Genomic DNA, 21780 nt, shown 5'->3' with positions numbered 1-21780 from the left:
AAAGATTTATTCTGATTTCATGTCAGATATTGAGAAAAACATGCAGATGTGTCTTTTTATATAGTGTATGGAAACTTCTGGTTTCAACTGTATGTTAGCGCCCTCTTCGGTCTACGTGTTGACGTCCCCATACGTAAACCGCATTTACCTACTTTTATTTTCAGTGTACACAACCATTTGTGATTTGGATTGTGCCGGCTTGTGACATTCTGCTGTGCAATGACAAGTATCTGAGGACAACCCTGCTGGGCTCGGTCTCATCAGCACATGGCCACTGTGGGCTGGTTTCTTAGAGCTGATGAGCCGGCCGGGCAGAGGGTGGTGAACAGTGATCCGGCAGCAGGTGTTCCTCCTTCTCCCAGGCTCAAATGCAAATAAAGAGGCAGGAGAGACTGATTTGACTGACAAATAGAGAAGCCGCAGCTGTTGTCTGCAGTAGTCAGTCACTCTGAGCCAAGAGGCAATTGTCAGGGACAGGATGCTTCCATGGAGCTGCTCTCTTGCCCAAACTCCTTGCTGAAGTGCAGCATCTGCATCACCCTGCTGCTAGGTGAGAGGCTGCGGGGCTGCGGGATGGGGATGGGGCTGCTGAAATGGGAGGCAATGCATACAGGAGGATGTCATGCAGACTTTACTACCTTGGGGTGTGGGGACTACAAGTTAAAGCAATCCTTATAGCTTGCAGTGTATATGACATGCTGGGATCTGTGGTTCTTCAATTGCATGGATAATTTGCGCTTATTATGAATGGGTTTGATATTTTATACAGGGTGTCCCTAAAGCCTGGACCGATAGGCAAAAAGACATATTTTCAAGCAATGAAATGTATTAAAAATATTTTATTCAATTTAAATATTAAATAACTTCTTCAATATGATTTCCAGGCATCAACTATATAATATATCCATACACTGCCATAGTTGCAATTCTTTAACTTTCTGTTCTAATACCAGAAATATCATATTTAGAGAAGATAGAAGATGTTATTTTATATATATATATATATATATATGTATGTATATGTGTGTATTTCTATATATATTATGCACAGATATTGATATGAATAATCTATGTATATATGTATATCTAAATTAATGACTTCTTAATTTTATGTAATTATATTCAGTATATTTATATATATTCTATATAATATTTGAAATATTTTTATATTATATATTTTAATTAAAGAAATATATATCAATTACAGTAATAAACATGTATATATTTAACACATCGCTCTTGAGAACGTAGTCTCAACAACCTGTAGCTCTTACAGTTGTTGTAAAGCTACAACTCCCATCATGCTCATTCAGCTTTTCACTGTCCTGACATGCTGGGAGTTGTAGTTGTGCATCAGCCGCAGCGCCGCAGGTTGGAGACCACTGCTCTAGAAAGTGTAGGTATCAATTGATAGACAATAGATTCAAATTGCTTGTGCGGAATGTGTGTGTATATGATATATATATATATATATATATATATATATGCATGCATGCCCATGTACGTCCGTGTATTTAACCCCTTAACGACCTTGGGGTTTACCATTTTTGAGTTTTCTTTCTTTTGCTCCCCTTTTTCCTAGAGCCATAACTTTTTTATTTTTCCGTCAGAATGGCCATGTTAGGTCTTGTTTTCTGCGGGATGAGTTGCACTTTTGAGCGACACCATTGGTTTTACCATATAGCGTACTTGAAAACGGGAAAAAATTCAAAGTGCGGTGAAATTGCAAAAAAAGTTCAATTCCACAATTGCTTTTTATTTTTATTTTTTTACCATGTTCACTAAATGCTAAAACTGACCAGCCATTATAACTCTCCAGGTGAGTATGAGTTTGTAGATACCAAACACGTATAGGTTCTTTTTTATCTAAGTGGTGCAAAAAAAATCCCAAATTTTCAAAAAAAAAAAAAAAGGCGCCATTTTTTTTATTGTTTTATTTTGAAAGGGGAGAAAGGGGGGTGATTTGAACTTTTATATTTTTCCATTTTTTAAAACAATTTTTTTTACTTTTCACTTGCTTCAATAGTCTCCATGGGACAATAGAAGCTGCAATGATCGCCTGTCAGACCCCGCGTTGTCATGTGACACGGGTGCCGATGGCTGGAACTTACAGGTGCATTTCACTAGATTAGAATATCATCAAAAAGTCAATTTATTTCAGTTCTTCAATCCAAAAAGTGAAACTCATATATTATATAGAGTCATTACACACAGAGTGATCTATTTCACGTGTTTATTTCTGTTAATGTTGATGATTATGGCTTACAGCCAATGAAAACACAAAAGTCATTATCTCAGTAAATTAGAATAATTAACAAAAAACATCTGCAAAGGCTTCCTAAGCGTTTAGAAAGGTCCCTTAGTCTGTTTCAGTAGGCTCCACAATCATGGGGAAGACTGCTGACTTGACAGATGTACAGAAGGCAGTCACTGACACACTCCACAAGGTCCCAGAGTCTGGAGGAAGAGTGGAGAGGCCACAATCCAAGCTGCTGGAGGTCTAGTGTGAGTCTTCACAATCAGTGATGGTTTGGGGAGCCATGTCATCTGCTGGTGGAGGTCCACTGTGTTTTATCAAGACCAAAGTCAGTGCAGTAGTCTACCAGGACATTTTAGAGCACTTCATGCTTCCCTCTACCGACAAGCTTTTTGGAGATGGAAATGTCATTCTCCAGCAGGACTTGGCTCCTGTCCACACTACCAAAAGTACCAATACCTGGTTTACACACAACAGTATCACTATGAGAATCTATGGGGTATTGTCAAGAGGAAGATGAGAGACCACAGACCCAACAATGCAGACGAGCTGAAGGCTGCTATCAAAGCCACCTGGGCTTCCATAACCCCTCAGCAGGGCCACAGGCTGATCCCTCCATGCCACATTGCCGCATTGATGCAGTAATTGATGCAAAAGGAGCCCGACCAAGTATTGAGGGCATTTACTGAACAGACATTTCAGATTTTAAAATCATTTTTCAAGCTGTTGTTATAAAATATTCTAATTTACTGAGATAATGACTTCTGTGTTCTCATTGGCTGTAAGCCATAATCATCAACATTAACAGAAATAAACACTTGAAATAGATCACTCTGTGTGTAATGACTCTATATAATAGATCACTCTGTGTGTAATGACTCTATATAATAGATCCCTCTGTGTGTAATGACTCTATATAATAGATCACTCTGTGTGTAATGACTCTATATAATAGATCACTCTGTGTGTAATGACTCTATATAATAGATCACTCTGTGTGTAATGACTCTATATAATAGATCCCTCTGTGTGTAATGACTCTATATAATAGATCCCTCTGTGTGTAATGACTCTATATAATAGATCCCTCTGTGTGTAATGACTCTATATAATAGATCCCTCTGTGTGTAATGACTCTATATAATAGATCCCTCTGCGTGTAATGACTCTATATAATAGATCACTCTGTGTGTAATGACTCTATATAATAGATCACTCTGTGTGTAATGACTCTATATAATAGATCCCTCTGTGTGTAATGACTCTATATAATAGATCACTCTGTGTGTAATGACTCTACATAATATAGGAGCTTCACTTTTTGTATTGAAGAACTGAAATAAATTAATTTTTTGATGATATTCTAATTTAGTGAGATGCACCTGTATGACGTCCTTCTGCCGCGGCCATGTTAAATGCCACTGTCAGAGATTGACAGCGGCATTTAACTAGTTAACAGCCACGAGAGGATCGTGATTCCACCCGCGGCTGTTAGGGGAACATGACAGCTTATCAGATCAGCTATCATGTGCCCGGTAACATGCGGGCTCAGCACCGGAGCCTGCATGGAGTGCAGGGATACCACCTAGGATATCTTGGTAAAGGTGGATAAAGGGGATAAACCTGCACTATCTGCCACCTAAACTGGATGCTTTTGACCTGATATTTATTCATCAAATGTGTGTATATTATATATATATATATATATATATATATACACGTGTATATATACTGTGTGTGTGTATATATATATATATATATATATATATATATATATATATATTATACAAATACACACTGGCTCGAGGTGGCAGTGGCCTTCTAGCCTCTTGAGCCCCCGTGTGTACCAATGACATGTCAGTCTCTGTATGTGTATATATATACAGTACAGACCAAAAGTTTGGACACACCTTCTCATTTAAAGATTTTTCTGTATTTTCATTACTATGAAAATTGTACATTCACACTGAAGGCATCAAAACTATGAATTAACACATGTGGAATTATATACTTAACATAAAAGTGTGAAAAAACTGAAAATAAGTCTTATATTCTAGGTTCTTCAAAGTAGCCACCTTTTGCTTTAATGACTGCTTTGCACACTCTTGGCATTCTCTTGATGAGCTTCAAGAGGTAGTCACCGGAAATGGTTTTCACTTCACAGGTGTGCCCTGTCAGGTTTAATAAGTGGGATTTCTTGCCTTATAAATGGGGTTGGGACCATCAGTTGTGTTGTGCAGAAGTCTGGGGGATACACAGCTCATAGTCCTACTGAATAGACTGTTAGAATTTGTATTATGGCAAGAAAAAAGCAGCTAAGTAAAGAAAAACGAGTGGCCATCATTACTTTAAGAAATGAAAGTCAGTCAGTGCGAAAAATTGGGAAAACTTTGAAAGTGTCCCCAAGTGCAGTTGCAAAAACCATCAAGCGCTACAAAGAAACTGGCTCACATGAGGACCGCCCCAGGAAAGGAAGACCAAGAGTCACCTCTGCTTCTGAGGATAAGTTTATCCGAGTCACCAGCCTCAGAAATCGCAGGTTAACAGCAGCTCAGATTAGAGACCAGGTCAATGCCACACTGAGTTGTAGCAGCAGACACATCTCTACAACAACTGTTAAGAGGAGACTTTGTGCAGCAGGCCTTCATGGTAAAATAGCTGCTAGGAAACCACTGCTAAGAACAGGCAACAAGCAGAAGAGACTTGTTTGGGCTAAAGAACACAAGGAATGGACATTAGATCAGTGGAAATCTGTGCTTTGGTCTGATGAGTCCAAATTTGAGATCTTTGGTTCCAACCACCGTGTCTTTGTGCGACACAGAAAAGGTGAACGGATGGACTCTACATGCCTGGTTCCCACCGTGAAGCATGGAGGAGGAGGTGTGATGGTGTGGGGGTGCTTTGCTGGTGACACTGTTGGGGATTTATTGAAAATTGAAGGCATACTGAACCAGCATGGCTACCACAGCATCTTGCAGCGACATGCTATTCCATCCGGTTTGCGTTTAGTTGGACCATCATTTATTTTTCAACAGTACAATGGCCCCAAACACACCTCCAGGCTGTTTAAGGGCTATTTGACCAAGAAAGAGAGTGATGGGGTGCTACGCCAGATGACCTGGCCTCCACAGTCACAAGACCTGAACCCAATCGAGATGGTTTGGGGTGAGCTGGACCGCAGAGTGAAGGCAAAAGGGCCAACAAGTGCTAAGCATCTCTGGGAACTCCTTCAAGATTGTTGGAAGACCATTTCCGGTGACTACCTCTTGAAGCTCATCAAGAGAATGCCAAGAGTGTGCAAAGCAGTCATCAAAGCAAAAGGTGGCTACTTTGAAGAACCTAGAATATAAGACATATTTTCAGTTGTTTCACACTTTTTTGTTAAGTATATAATTCCACATGTGTTAATTCATAGTTTTGATGCCTTCAGTGTGAATGTACAATTTTCATAGTCATGAAAATACAGAAAAATCTTTAAATGAGAAGGTGTGTCCAAACTTTTGGTCTGTACTGTATATATATATATACATATATATATATATATTTCAGCACAAACCTAATGTTGTGGGTGCAATACTATCCAGCCAAAAAGCCTCCAAATACAGAAAAAAAATAGAATGGAAGCAGCACTTTAATAGAAATAAGGGAAACGAAGTGGCCTTTTTTTTCACACACGTACATCTACTTGCTTGAGGAAAGTCCTTAAATGAGGAGCTAAAACATTGCATGTATCTGTGTGAACAAAGTCCACTTATTCCACCTCTATTTTTCTCTCTCTCTATCTACACACTATATCTGCACATACATATGTGTGTATCATATCCTTTTTAGAGGTGGTTTCTTGGGTGAAGCGAGCAGTGATGCTGACATTGTATTGTGCGGTTTTTAGATTAGTTTGGATGTTTTCATTATTTTGTGTATGATTTATAGCTGTATTGGGGAATCAGTGCGTTGCTGAATACCTATAGTTCTGACGTGGACCTGTCTATGGTCAGCATTGGGGTCTATGCCCACGACCATGTTATTTATGGTGTTACATTTTTGGTTGTATTTTTCCATATCGTGTTTCATAGTGGTTCACCTAATCGCCATCATCGGATGTGGCACAGTTTACTATTTATGGCAGTGCCAGTGTTAACATCTGCCGATCCTTGGCAAGAGCTGGGTCTCACTCGGCCCCGATTTCTGGGCGTACACTTCATGAGCTGAGCACGCTCCATACACCATGGGTGCCGGCTGTGCTAAACAGCTAGCACCTTCATTTAACACATTTTAAATCGTGACAGCGACATTTAAGAGGATGGACATAGTGGGAATGTGTCCCTTCCAACGCCCAGCGGCTGCCACACAACACAGTTGTGGAGTGCGGATAGCATGGTCATTACAGCCTGGTATCGGCCATGTTTGTACAATACTGCAGTATATGGTCCCCTGGGGGGACTAATAGAAAAATGTAGAAAAAATAAAACTTATATATGTTCACATCACCACCCTCTTTCTGGAATGAAAAAAAATAAAATCTAAAAAATAAATTACCGCATCTATCCAACACTGCAAATGCCAAAATGGGGGCAAAATAAGATGGTAGAATCGCAGATTTTTGCTCAATTCATCTACCCACATCCCCCTCCCCCCAAAAAAAGGCAATCAAAAAGTCATATGGACCCCAAAATGATACCAAAAAAAACTAACGCTCGCACCACAAAAAATAAAATTAGAGCTGCTGGAAGAAGGTGAAGAGGAAGAATTGAAGAGGGACCCGAGAACGAGCGTCATCCTCCATAAGATAACATTACTGCCATATTACAGCTCCGATGCACTTGGTACAGTGCTGGGGGCAGAGCGGCATGATGATGGGACATCACTCTGGGGGGCTATGATGAAAGGCTTCAGGAGAACAGTAAGCAGCAATTTCAATGGACACAACAGTCTATACGGATTACACAAGGAACGTTCTACCCTGTAATGACCACATCTGTCACCATATAACAATGAGCGCACAGTTACAAATGCTCCTATTGTTTAGTAATCCCCTATACATTATTAAAGACGGTCTTCAATAATGAATCAGCTACAAGTCTTCCCTTATGTTACACTTTTATTTTCTCTTTACTTTTTTTTAACAAAGGTAAATCATGATTTAGGTCAATCAATGCCCTGCAGATCAGAAACGGCACCATTTTTGATCAAAGTGATGGATCCGAATTTCATCCATTTTTGGTTAGTTTCTCCATTTTTACCATCAATGTAGAATACATTTTTATTCATATTCCGTCCCACCCCCCCAAAAAAAGATCCCAAGCTTGAACACTAAGAATGGACAGAACGCATGAAGCACTGATGGTATCCATGTTCTAGCTATTTTTCAGTAAGTTTTGGCAAGTTTGATCCAAAAACTCAAAATGGGCAGGAATCCATAATTTTTTTTTGCCAAAATAACATAGATGTATGAATAGCCCCATAGACTACAATGGATATGTGTTGTATCCGTGAAAAACATTGATGGAACATCATATGTGATGTCTGAGTTATAGCTCATAGATATTGGACATGATCTACATTAAGAAATTATGCATTTGGCGATCTACTATTTTTTAACAATTTTTTTTTTACATTTTAACAATATAAGTAATTTGATTTATATTCTAAGAATTGCATAATTTGTGAATAACAATTGAAATAATAGAATAATAGAAAAAAAAACACAGAAATGCAATATAGATTAACGCATGCAGAAAAGAAAAAAAAAAACAATATGGGAGAAAAAATCCACAAAATAGACAAAAAAAACATTATACCTAAAAGAAAAAAGTAATAAAAAATCTGCGTGATTGATGCCCAAATATTTAAAGGGATTGTGACTCAATCAAATAAAGTTGAGCATAGTTTTGTATTGTTTTTTCTATATATTATATATTTTTTTTATTTTATTTTTATCCACTGATTTTTTTTGTACATTATCAAAAACTAAACTTAAATTGTATCAAAGGGAAATTGTGTGACATTACTTTGTCTGTGGTCAGTAGTCCGTGCCCAAAGCCCCAGCTAGTCATACAGTATCTCAGCTTCGTGGACCCCTATGAGTGTGACATGGGGGGGCACTGGCACATTAGGGAGCTTCGGCGTGGAGTCGGCCTTTAGCTTATTTCCCGTTTCTGTGTTTGTGGCTTGTACTTGGTCTCCGCGTTCACAGCAGAACACAGAAGGATTCTCTTTCATCTAGACCTCCGTTCTGTGTTGACTGTCAACACGAGCTGCTGTGTTTTGGTCTTACCCGACTGGAACGATTGAAACTCACATCTTACATGTTTGTGCATTCCACAAAGAGGTTGGTCCAGAAAAAAAGACATTAATAATTAATAACAAACCCTTATATCACAAAACAGCTAAAGCCCTGACTTCACGGTATCGTTCATGTACTGTAGAGGAGCTTCCACAGCATCTCTCCCCATATACTGTTACCATGCCATATAGATGACATCCTAACTTTACTTTGCATTTTGATTAAAGTGTTTTTCTAATGATCATAAATAGGTAAAGTTGTGAAGTACTTGTAAAAACAATCAACTTTGCAAATGACCTCTTATCACAAATCTTCTCTGTTCTTAAGAACGGAGAGATTTTTAATTCTCTAGTTTACTGCTTATTGCCTACGTTACCAGACACCTGCAGTTTATCAGAGGTGGCCGGTCTCTAAGGTAAGGAACGCGACACAAGCTTTTTGCTATAGAGCTTGTAAGCTCTGCTCTGAATCTGGCTGGCTTCAGTGTCCCTGCTCTCCTCTGATGTTGCAGAGGTAATGTTACCTCTGTCAGCAGCATTGGAAATCGCACAATTCAGATCAGCTGAACGGACCAAATTGTCAATCTTCAGGAGCATACCACCTGAAGAAGCGATGCACTCCTGAATTTAGAAGAGTAACCCTTTAAAGGTTTTTCCAGATATTGATGACCTTAAGATAGACCATAAATGGGGGCTGACACCTGTCTCCTCCACGATCAGGTAGTGAGCAGAACCAGAACACCACCGCTCCGTCACATTGTTTAGTGGCGGCTGAATACCGCAGCTGATCTGTAGTATCCGAGAGCGTCTACTAAAAAATATATTCAAACATTTCCAGGAGGGGTAATGGAGGAACCGTACAATGCAGAATACTAACAAAAGATGATCCACAGTTTTTATTATGAAGGGAATTCCAGACATGTCTTGAGAACCCAAGGATCCTCTTTAAATAGATGCAGTGCTCGTCTTTTATTTGTATCCTACAGGAGAGATTACATTATAATCCCATTCGGTTTGTTATTTGTCGTTGCCGTATTGCCTCATTAACTGTAATGGCAACAAAATTGCATTTTCATCTCGGTAAATATTACTCAACGTGTCTGCGTACGGGAGATGTCCCAGGTCTGTGCAGGGCGTAATGAGGAGCCACACCCCATGTAATGACTGCTTAGACTCATACTACTAGATTTACGAGTCCTCCATTACAGTATGGGCTTCATTTAAAGGGGGATTTCAGAAATAAAAAAAATTGATTACCTATTTTTAAAGGGGTTATCGAGGAGGACTTATCTGTGTGATAGGTCATCATTATTAGATTGGTGGGGGTTTGATCAGCGGTTTCCAGCTGCTGTGGCGGCCGAATGTACAGGGTACTGCACAGCAATATATACTGCACAGCTCCATTCTTAGGTACTGCAGTTATATTCCCATTCACTTCAATAGTAGCTAAGTTGCGGTACCCAAAAAGGTCACTACAGTATGGAGCTGTGCTGTTCCGGCTCTGGGTACATTCAACCATGGTGGGAGCTGCAAATAAGTGATCGGTGGGGGTGCCAGATGTCAGACCCCTACCGATCTGATCAAAGAGTAGATCATCAATATCTAAGACCTGGACAACACCTTTAAGACTATGGCCACCCTGTCAATCAATTATTTAGAGGGGCACAGCTCCTCTAAATAAGTTTTTGGAGGTCTGCTGACATGAAAATTGTGGCGTCGTATTGCGACATGGCATCTGGTCATTGATGTGGTCGTGTTTCGTTGCTATCTTCAGTGGCTACAAAGTGCCAGTCGCAAAAAATTCTTAACTTGTTGGACTTTTGATTGGAAGATGTATGCAACTTAGACCCCCATTAACTTTAATAGGAGTTAGGCAACTTGTCTAAGAATAGCTTGAGCCTAAGTCATCTTGGAATAAAAAAAAAAAAATGGGAGTAAAGAGTCCTTGAAGTTATATCTGCTTCTTAGAAAGGTGGGTGACCACTAATATAAAACCACATCGGCTCCCGAGGAGGTTGTCCCCGAGCTTTTCTACAGTCTTAGATGCCAAATACATCAATGGCTGTAAACCGTTGGTTTGGCGGAAGTAGAGTTGAGCAAAAAGATTTTCAAGACCCTGTTACACATTGGTAGTCAGTGGTCGCCAGAAGAGACCAGCGAACCGCCTCCTATTTCCTGGCATTTCTCGTGTGTCTTCTGATTAGTAAACCTAGGTCAACGTTGTGCATGACTTGCACCATAATGATGACAAATGGTGACAAAAGAGGCATTGCTGGCAAGTAGGAGGAGGGTCCAGTGGTCACGGACCACCCATGTAGACCATGAACCTGCATTTTATTTATTTTTTTTTTGTTTCAGCTCTGCTCAGAAGTAAGCCAGGTCTAAATACGAAGCTTCTGAGCTTTACCTATATGTCATAATTATTTTTTTTGTGTAGTTTTCTGTAATATATAATCCAAGTTGACATTTACTGTGTCGACTTCTCCAAGGGCAAAATCCATTCTAGCTTTTGGTTCCTCTTTCCACTATCAAGAAAAGTAATTTTTCAGATTGTACACTTTTGCTTTAGTTTTTATATGCCATTTTTTTTGCCAAAATAAGACAAGAAATGGTAAAACAAAAATGGGCAGTATTATAGTAGTTATATTCTTGTACATAGGAACAGTATTATAGTAGTTATATTCTTGTACATAGGAGCAGTATTATAGTAGTTATATTCTTGTACATAGGAACAGTATTATAGTAGTTATATTCTTGTACATAGGAGCAGTATTATAGTAGTTATATTCTTGTACATAGGAACAGTATTATAGTGGTTATATTCTTGTACATAGGAGCAGTATTATAGTAGTTATATTCTTGTACATCGGAGCAGTATTATAGTAGTTATATTCACGTACATAGGGATCAGTATTATAGTAGTTATATTCTTGTACATAGGAGCAGTATTATAGTAGTTATATTCTTGTACATAGGGAGCAGTATTATAGTAGTCATATTCTTGTACATAGGGCAGTATTATAGTAGTTATATTCTTGTACATAGGGGCAGTATTATAGTAGTTATATTCTTGTACATAGGGGGCAGTATTATAGTAGTTATATTCTTATACATAGGAGCAGTATTATAGTAGTTATATTCTTGTACATAGGAGCAGTATTATAGTAGTTATATTCTTGTACATAGGGAGCAGTATTATAGTAGTTATATTCTTGTACATAGGGCAGTATTATAGTAGTTATATTCTTGTACATAGGGGCAGTATTATAGTAGTTATATTCTTGTACATAGGGAGCAGTATTATAGTAGTTATATTCTTGTACATAGGTGCAGTATTATAGTAGTTATATTCTTGTACATAGGGAGCAGTATTATAGTAGTTATATTCTTGTACATAGGTGCAGTATTATAGTAGTTATATTCTTGTACATAGGGAGCAGTATTATAGTAGTTATATTCTTGTACATAGGTGCAGTATTATAGTAGTTATATTCTTGTACATAAGGGCAGTATTATAGTAGTTATATTCTTGTATATAGGTGCAGTATTATAGCAGTTATAGTCTTGTACATAGGGGGCAGTATTATAGTAGTTATATTCTTGTACATAGGTGCAGTATTATAGTAGTTATATTCTTGTACATAGGGAGCAGTATTATAGTAGTTATATTATTGTACATAGGTGCAGTATTATAGTAGTTATATTCTTGTACATAAGGGCAGTATTACAGTAGTTATATTCTTGTATATAGGTGCAGTATTATAGCAGTTATAGTCTTGTACATAGGGGCAGTATTATAGTAGTTATATTCTTGTACATAGGGGGCATTATTATAGTAGTTATATTCTTGTACATAGGGGGCATTATTATAGTAGTTATATTCTTGTACATAGGGGCAGTATTATAGTAGTTATATTCTTGTACATAAGGGGCAGTATTATAGTAGTTATATTCTTGTACATAGGAGCAGTATTATAGTAGTTATATTCTTGTACATAAGGGGCAGTATTATAGCAGTTATATTCTTGTACATAGGGAGCAGTATTATAGTAGTTATATTCTTGTACATAGGGAAAAATATTATAGTAGTTATATTCTTGTACATAGGAGCAGTATTATAGTAGTTATATTCTTGTACATAGGAGGCAGTATTATAGTAGTTATATTCTTCTACATAGGAGCAGTATTATAGCAGTTATAGTCTTGTACATAGGGGCAGTATTATAGTAGTTATAGTCTTGTACATAGGGGCAGTATTATAGTAGTTATAGTCTTGTACATAGGGACAGTATTATAGTAGTTATAGTCTTGTACATAGGAGCAGTATTATAGCAGTTATATTCTTGTACATAGGTGCAGTATTATAGTAGTTATATTCTTGTACATAGCGGGCAGTATTATAGTAGTTATATTCTTGTACATAGGTGCAGTATTATAGTAGTTATATTCTTGTACATAAGGGCAGTATTATAGTAGTTATATTCTTGTATATAGGTGCAGTATTATAGCAGTTATAGTCTTGTACATAGGGGCAGTATTATAGTAGTTATATTCTTGTACATAGGGGGCATTATTATAGTAGTTATATTCTTGTACATAGGGGTAGTATTATAGTAGTTATATTCTTGTACATAAGGGGCAGTATTATAGTAGTTATATTCTTGTACATAGGAGCAGTATTATAGTAGTTATATTCTTGTACATAAGGGGCAGTATTATAGTAGTTATATTCTTGTACATAGGGAGCAGTATTATAGTAGTTATATTCTTGTACATAGGGAGCAGTATTATAGTAGTTATATTCTTGTACATAGGAGCAGTATTATAGTAGTTATATTCTTGTACATAGGAGGCAGTATTATAGTAGTTATATTCTTCTACATAGGAGCAGTATTATAGCAGTTATAGTCTTGTACATAGGGGCAGTATTATAGTAGTTATAGTCTTGTACTTAGGGGCAGTATTATAGTAGTTATATTCATGTACATAGGGGCAGTATTATAGTAGTTATAGTCTTGTACATAGGAGCAGTATTATAGCAGTTATAGTCTTGTACATAGGAGCAGTATTATAGCAGTTATAGTCTTGTACATAGGAGCATTATTATAGTAGTTATAGTCTTGTACATATGGGGCAGTATTATAGTACTTATATTCTTGTACATAGGAGCAGTATTATAGCAGTTATAGTCTTGTACATAGGGGGCAGTATTATAGTAGTTATATTCTTGTACATATGGGGCAGTATTATAGTAGTTATATTCTTGTACATAGGAGCAGTATCATAGTAGTTATATTCTTGTACATAGGTGCAGTATTATAGTAGTTATATTCTTGTACATAGGGGGCAGTATTATAGTAGTTATATTCTTGTACATAGGGGCAGTAGTATAGTAGTTATATTCTTGTACATAGGGGCAGTATTATAGTAGTAATATTCTTGTACATAGGAGCAGTACTATAGTAGTTATATTTTTGTACATAGAGAGCAGTATAATAGTAGTTATATTCTTGTACATAGGAGCAGTATTATAGTAGTTATATTCTTGTACATAGGGAGCAGTATTATAGTAGTTATATTCTTGTACATAGGAGCAGTATTATAGTAGTTATATTCTTGTACATAGGGGCAGTATTATAGTAGTTATATTCTTGTACATAGGAGCAGTATTATAGTAGTTATATTCTTGTACATAGGGGCAGTATTATAGTAGTTATATTCTTGTGCATAGGGGCAGTATTATAGCAGTTATAGTCTTGTACATAGGGGGCAGTATTATAGTAGTTATATTCTTGTACATAGGAGCAGTATTATAGTAGTTATATTCTTGTACATAGGAGGCAGTATTATAGTAGTTATATTCTTGTATATAGGAGGCAGTATTATAGTAGTTATATTCTTGTACATAGGAGCAGTATTATAGTAGTTATATTCTTGTACATAGGAGCAGTATTATAGTAGTTATATTCTTGTACATAGGAGGCAGTATTATAGTAGTTATATTCTTGTATATAGGAGCAGTATTATAGTAGTTATATTCTTGTACATAGGGGCAGTATTATAGTAGTTATATTCTTGTACATAGGGGGCAGTATTATAGTAGTTATATTCTTGTACATAGAGGCAGTATTATAGTAGTTATATTCTTGTACATAGGGGGCAGTATTATAGTAGTTATATTCTTGTACATAGGAGGCAGTATTATAGTAGTTATATTCTTGTAAATAGGGGCAGTATTATAGTAGTTATATTCTTGTACATAGGGGGCAGTATTATAGTAGTTATACTCTTGTACATAGGAGCAGTATTATATTAGTTATATTCTTGTACATAGGGGCAGTATTATAGTAGTTATATTCTTGTGCATAGGAGCAGTATTATAGTAGTTATATTCTTGTACGTAGGGGCAGTATTATAGTAGTTATATTCTTGTACATAGGGAGCAGTATAATAGTAGTTATATTCTTGTATATATGGGCAGTATTATAGTAGTTATATTCTTGTACGTAGGGGCAGTATTATAGTAGTTATATTCTTGTACATAGGGGCAGTATTATAGTAGTTATATTCTTGTACATAGAGAGCAGTATAATAGTAGTTATATTCTTGTATATATGGGCAGTATTATAGTAGTTATATTCTTGTATTATAGTAGTTATATTCTTGTACGTAGGGGCAGTATTATAGTAGTTATAGTCTTGTACATAGGAGCAGTATTATAGCAGTTATAGTCTTGTACATAGGAGCATTATTATAGTAGTTATAGTCTTGTACATATGGGGCAGTATTATAGTAGTTATATTCTTGTACATAGGAGCAGTATTATAGCAGTTATAGTCTTGTACATAGGGGGCAGTATTATAGTAGTTATATTCTTGTACATAGGAGCAGTATTATAGCAGTTATAGTCTTGTACATAGGAGCAGTATTATAGTAGTTATATTCTTGTACGTAGGGGCAGTATTATAGTAGTTATATTCTTGTACATAGGAGGCAGTATTATAGTAGTTATATTCTTGTACATAGGGGGCAGTATTATAGTTGTTATATTCTTGTACATAGGAGGCAGAATTATAGTAGTTATATTCTTGTACATAGGAGGCAGTATTATAGTAGTTATATTCTTGTACATAGGGGGCAGTATTATAGTAGTTATATTCTTGTACATAGGAGGCAGTATTATAGTAGTTATAGTCTTGTACATAGGGGGCAGTATTATAGTAGTTATATTCTTGTACATAGGGGGCAGTATTATAGTAGTTATATTCTTGTACATGGGAGCAGTATTATAGTAGTTATATTCTTGTACATAGGAGGCAGTATTATAGTAGTTAGTATTATAGTAGTTATATTCTTGTACATAGGGGCAGTATTATAGTAGTTATATTCTTGTACATAGGGGCAGTATTATAGTAGTTATATTCTTGTACATAGGAGCAGTATTATAGTAGTTATATTCTTGTACATGGGAGCAGTATTATAGTAGTTATATTCTTGTACATAGGAGGCAGTATTATAGTAGTTATATTCTTGTACATAGGGGCAGTATTATAGTAGTTATATTCTTGTACATAGGGGCAGTATTATAGTAGTTATATTCTTGTACATAGGAGGCAGTATTATAGTAGTTATATTTTTGTACATAGGGGCAGTATTATAGTAGTTATATTCTTGTACATAGGAGCAGTATTATAGTAGTTATATTCTTGTACATAGGGGCAGTATTATAGTAGTTATATTCTTGTACATAGGGGCAGTATTATAGTAGTTATATTCTTGTACATAGGAGCAGTATTATAGTAGTTATATTGTTGTACATAGGGGCAGTATTATAGTAGTTATAGTCTTGTACATAGGGGGCAGTATTATAGTAGTTATAGTCTTGTACATAGGGGGCAGTCTCGTAGGAGCTTTATTCATGTCCTTCTGCTATACCCTCATTACAGCATTGGGAAAAGGTCTTGTCAATAGAGCAATGACGATACTTTGAAAGACAGCCCTTAAAGCCTTTACAGTAATTAGGTTATTTTTGTCGTTCAGCATCCATGTTTATGTCATGAATCTCCCAAACTGTTTCTGAGTAAAACAGCAGATGAGCAGTAAGGGTGATGTTATATTCTGTGGACATACTTGTGTTCTTAATTAGTGCAGGCTAGAAAGCGCTAATTAGGAACATGTTGTCCTAATGACTCAATCTTCATATCGCCACCGGTTAAGTTATATGTTGCTTTTCTCCTAGAAAGTTGTTGGAAAGCTCAAAGTTTATTACCACTTCCATCATATTTAAAGAGGTTATTCACAATCCCTTATTGAAAGGATCCCTGGAGAAAAAGTAAACCATAGGATCTGAAGAGACTTGATACTAGAAGAAGTCCAACTTCCCTTCAGCACCACTAGTGGTGAAATGAAGTATTATATGGTCACTACTAAATGGTCTTCCATTGCGAATGAGGCTTTTTGTAGCTGTTTCTTTTAAATCAAGGTGATCTGTAAAGTTTCTTACTTTATTAAAACATTTAATTTTTTTATGAAAATTTCTTCAAAAGTATACTTTTTTTTTAATCCCTAGGTGATTTCTATACTCAACAGTGCAGTTTTCCTTAGGTTTTAGTACATAAATAAGAGCGAATGTGTTCAATGTACTAAAATAAAATATAAATTGAATCTATCTGCAGAGAACCGCACGGAAATATCTGAAAGTTTTCAGAACTGGAAAGGTGATATAATTTGTGGAATTATTATTTTGGACTTTATGTAATTATTCCCATTCATTCCAAGCATTTACCACCAGTACTGTCTAGTTTGAAATGACTGACAACAGGTCATATATCTTTTGGGGTATAGTGGTACTTTAGGGATTCATAATGTTCCAAAAATGTAAATTTGGGGATTTTTTTTTAATAATAATTTAATTCTGTGAATTTTTCTAATTTTTTTTTTTTTATACATTTAATGGTGATGCTTCTGCTCGTTATTTACGTAACACAAAAACAAAATGTAATCTACGCCTTCTCATATTTACACGCATAAGTGATCCCTCCAGGAGACTTTTCTGTGTTTGCTGAAGCCAAGAGCAACCTCCTGTGCCTGGCACTGGCTTAGTAAGTTTATACTCGGGTGACCTTACAGAGATTTCTATGGGACACATAACTATTGTGCTACTGAAACTCCAACAATAGGACCACCCCATCTACTTGTCTACTCTGGCACTTCATTGGCTTCCTTGCCTGGTCTTCTGATGGTGTTTGAACAACTCAGACTCCTATAAGGATGTCTTAGGTGTGACTGCTTCCCCTGAGATTGGCTGCAGCGCTCCCATGGGTGGAGACGTCACCACTGATGTACCAATTTTATTAAGAGATGTTCACCTCTTGATGAATTGATCACATCGTTCAGCTGCACCACCACAAGAAAAATACTTCAGTTATGGATTAGAGTACACAGCTGTAGCATTTTTGTTTCCTAAATGTTGATGAATTTCACAGCCGTGTTTGGCCCAGGCCCCGTCCATGCTGGCCCCGTCCACACTGCTCACTTTAAAAAATTTGGCCGGAGCTGGCCCAGAACTGGCGTAAAGAAGCCATAAAGCAAAAAGTATTCATCAGGAGTTTGATATAAAAAAGGCCGTAAAGTATATTAGAAATGTTTTTACATACAGTAATTAAAACTTGATTCACTTCCAAGTGTCCACACAGTGTTCAAAACTTTCTAGACTTCTGTAAGTTTTCCTCATCGTGTGCTTTCATTCTTTCCTATAGCCCTCCCTGAGACTGTTCATGCTTTCTCTCCTCTCCACTGCAGATCTGTGTAAAACCATATCCCCCTCCATGCTGATACGAAGAGAAGGGAGATGGTAGAAAAGTTTTAATAAATACTATTTAGAAAGTTGCTTAACGTTGCATTTATTAATCAATTAAAAATAAATTTTACTATGTGGAGTGTCAGTGTCAGGTAAGTTTCAGTAAAGCCGGGAGAATATTAGTAATCCACATACTTTTTTTATGTTGCAGTTTTCTGACCAGGACCATTGCATTTCTATAACAGAGAGCCTACAAATCCATAGCAAAACATGCAGGATGTATTTGTACCTGTTGGGTAGCTATATTTGTTTAGTAAACTGGAAGAATATAGTTATTCAGCTGTCAGACAGGGAAGTGTTCTGTATTAATTAGTCCCTGACCAGAACACTTCCTTTTTTCATGTATTTACTTTACCTTACACCCTCTTAAATAATCCTGGCAGTGTCAGTCTAAAATGTGATGTGCTGCCGTAAACACCGATGTATATAGAAGGCCACCTCTGATCTATGTGAACAGGAGAGGAATAGAAGTAAGGGATGAGCTTATAGAGGTAGTGTCTCAGCGGAGGAGAACTTTGGAGATGTGATATCATGAAGTAGTTTATGTTACTGGTCCAGGGGGTGGAACCTCTGTGCTTTGATGCAACGAGAGACCAGAGGGGTGTGACTAAGTGCCTACTCGGACCGACCCACGTCAAACGGCGGCTTAGTCGACTCCGTGAACCAAGGAGGGACCGGGCAGGTGAACCAGGTGCCACTCTGGGACCGACCTTGTGTGAGAGCAGGTGACTCCCACAGGTTAGATGACAGGAGCTGACCGGTACAGCGGATGAGCACGGCAGGTAGGCTGGTGGGTGATCCGGGTAGACAAGCAGGCGGGTATGGCGGATAGCCAGACAGGTGCTCCGAGTAAACGAGTAGGCGGGTACGGCAGGTAACTGGCAGGTGCTCCGGGTTGGCAAGCTGGCGAGCACGGCAGGTAACTGGCAGGTACTCTAGTAGGCAGGCTGGTGGGCACGGCTGATAGACAGACTGGCGGGCAAGGAACCTGAGGGCTGAGGAGAGTGTTAGCACACAAACAACAACCTTGCACAGGCACCTCCATTTTGGAGGAGGTGCTTAATATAGGGGCAGTCCTCCGGCCATTGGCCGGGGACTCTTTAGGACGGTGCGCGCGGCCCTTCTAAGAGGGAAGGAGCGCGCGCACGCCCTAAGCACAGTGCCCGGGAAGCTGCGTGTACCAGCAGCAGCAGGGAGGCCGGAAGACGCCGGACCAGGAGCGCGGCAGTAAGGAGGAAGGCGTCTCTGCCTGGCAGGGGGCAGAGACGCTGATGCTACAGTATCCCCCCCTTTAAGCCCCCTCTTTTTTAGGCCTGCAAGAAATTCTTTAAGAAGAAGAGGGGCCTGGATGTTCTCCCTGGGTTCCCAAGACCTCTCCTCCGGGCCAAACCCCTTCCAATCCACCAGAAAAAAGTTTTTTCCTCTTACCCTTTTGGTGGCCAAAATGTTCTCTACCTCATAGACGTCCTCAGCGGAGACTGGAGCTGGTGTGGTACCTGGATCATCAGAAAAAGAATTAAGAACAACTGGTTTGAGGAGAGATAAGTGGAAGGAGTTGGGAATACGTAAGGTGGCCGGGAGTTTTAGCTTGTAAGCCACGGGATTGATTTGGTTGAGAACCTCAAACGGACCGATGAACCACGGACCCAACTTATACGATGGTATTTTGAGACGAACATGTTTGGAGGAGAGCCAGACCCTGTCTCCCGGACGGAATTGAGGCGGATCCAGATGTCTCTTATCAGCATGTTTCTTCATCCGCTCGGAGGACTAAAGAAGTGTGGATCTAGTGTCTTCCCAAATAGTAGAAAATTCACTGACCAGAGACTCCGCAGCAGGATTGTCCACTAAAGCGGAGACCGGAAACAGAATCTGGGGGTGTTGACCGTAGACCACAAAGAATGGGGATTTGGAAGAAGACTCGCTCTCATGGTTGTTATAGGAGAACTTGGCCCATGGTAGGAGCTCAACCCAATCGTTATGGTGAGCGTTGACGAAGTGCCGGAGAAAGCTGATAAGGACCTGGTTGATACGTTCCACTTGACCATTGGACTGAGGATGATAAGCAGAGTAGAAATCCAAGGAGACATCCAGAAGCTTACATGTAGCTCTCCAGAAGCGTGAAGTGAACTGGACCCCGTGATCAGACACGATGTGGAGGGGTAGGCCTTGGAGACGAAAGATGTGATGGATGAAGTCCTTAGCCAGCACAGATGCAGACGGGAGACCAGGCCGAGGAATGAAGTGGGCCATTTTAAAAAAGCGGTCAGCGACCACCCAAATGACAGTACAACCGGCAGAAACAGGGAGATCCGTAATAAAGTCCATAGCAATGTGTTGCCATGGAGCGGAAGGTACGGGAAGAGGAAGGAGACGGCAAGCTGGAAGATTCCTGGGAACCTTGTTACGAGCGCAGGAGGAACAAACCGTGACGAAATCCGCAACATCCTTGCGTAGGGAAGGCCACCAGTAATGCTGGGCATTGAGCAGGAAGGTCTTCCTCTGGCCAGCATGGCCGGCTAGTTTGGATGAATGGCCCCAGAGAAGAACCTTCTTACGATCCGGAACCGCTACTAAGGTCTTACCGGGTTGAAGACGAGACAGGTCAAATGGAGCCACAGTCATTACTTTGGAGGGGTCGATGATATGCAGAGGCTCCTCCTCTTGGTCGGAAGACAGGAAAGAGCGGGATAGAGCATCGGCTTTAATGTTCTTGTCCGCAGGGCAGTAATGTAGAGTAAAGCAGAATCGGGCAAAGAACAGAGACCACCGGGCCTGACACGGATTGAGTCTTTGGGCGTTTTGTAAATAGGCCAGGTTTTTGTGGTCAGTGTAGATGACCACTGGGTGCAGAGCCCCTTCCAGCAGGTAGCGCCACTCCTCCATCGCCAATTTGATGGCAAGCAGTTCACGATCTCTTATGGAGTACTTGCGCTCAGACGAGGAGAAGAGCTTGGTGAAGAAGCCGCAGGTTACCATTCTCCCGGACGGGGATTTCTGGGTGAGCACCGCTCCGGCTCCAGAGGAGGAAGCATCAACCTCCAGGAAGAACTGCTTGTTGCAATCTGGACGGTGCAGCACAGGGGCGGAGGAGAAGGCTTGTTTTAGGGAGACGAAGGCCTCCTCAGCTTCGGAAGTCCATTCCTTGGGATTTGCTCCCTTACGGGTGTGCGCAGAGATGGGAGCGGTCCGGGAGGAGAAATAAGGGATGAAGAGGCGGTAATAAATTGCGAAGCCCAGGAATCGCTGAATCGCCTTCAACCCCTCCAGTCGGGGCCACTTTAAGACGGCAGAAACCTTCTCGGGATCCATCCGCAGACCAGTCTCGGAGATAATATATCCCAGGAAAGGAAGGGAAGTCTGCTCGAAGAGACATTTCTCA

The 21780-nt window shown here is 39.0% G+C and overlaps 1 protein-coding gene across 1 annotated transcript in view; it reads left to right on the top strand.

The window, feature by feature from the left end:
• Nucleotides 1-277: 277 nt before the first annotated feature.
• The window catches only part of HEPACAM2 (HEPACAM family member 2), a 117247-nt gene continuing 95744 nt past the window's right edge, over nt 278-21780 (top strand). The window contains exon 1 of the mRNA XM_073677355.1: nt 278-550. Within this exon, the coding sequence (XP_073533456.1) occupies nt 487-550 (64 nt within the window). The 5' untranslated portion in view covers nt 278-486. The remainder of the gene's footprint in view (nt 551-21780) is intronic.

This window comes from Phyllobates terribilis, unplaced genomic scaffold (genome assembly GCF_046119375.1).
Source record: "Phyllobates terribilis strain yellow unplaced genomic scaffold, ASM4611937v1 Scaffold_4__5_contigs__length_816908805, whole genome shotgun sequence".
Lineage (NCBI taxonomy): Eukaryota > Metazoa > Chordata > Amphibia > Anura > Dendrobatidae > Phyllobates > Phyllobates terribilis.
The sequence above is the reverse complement of the archived record's forward strand: the minus strand, read 5'-3'. Positions and strand labels throughout refer to the sequence as shown.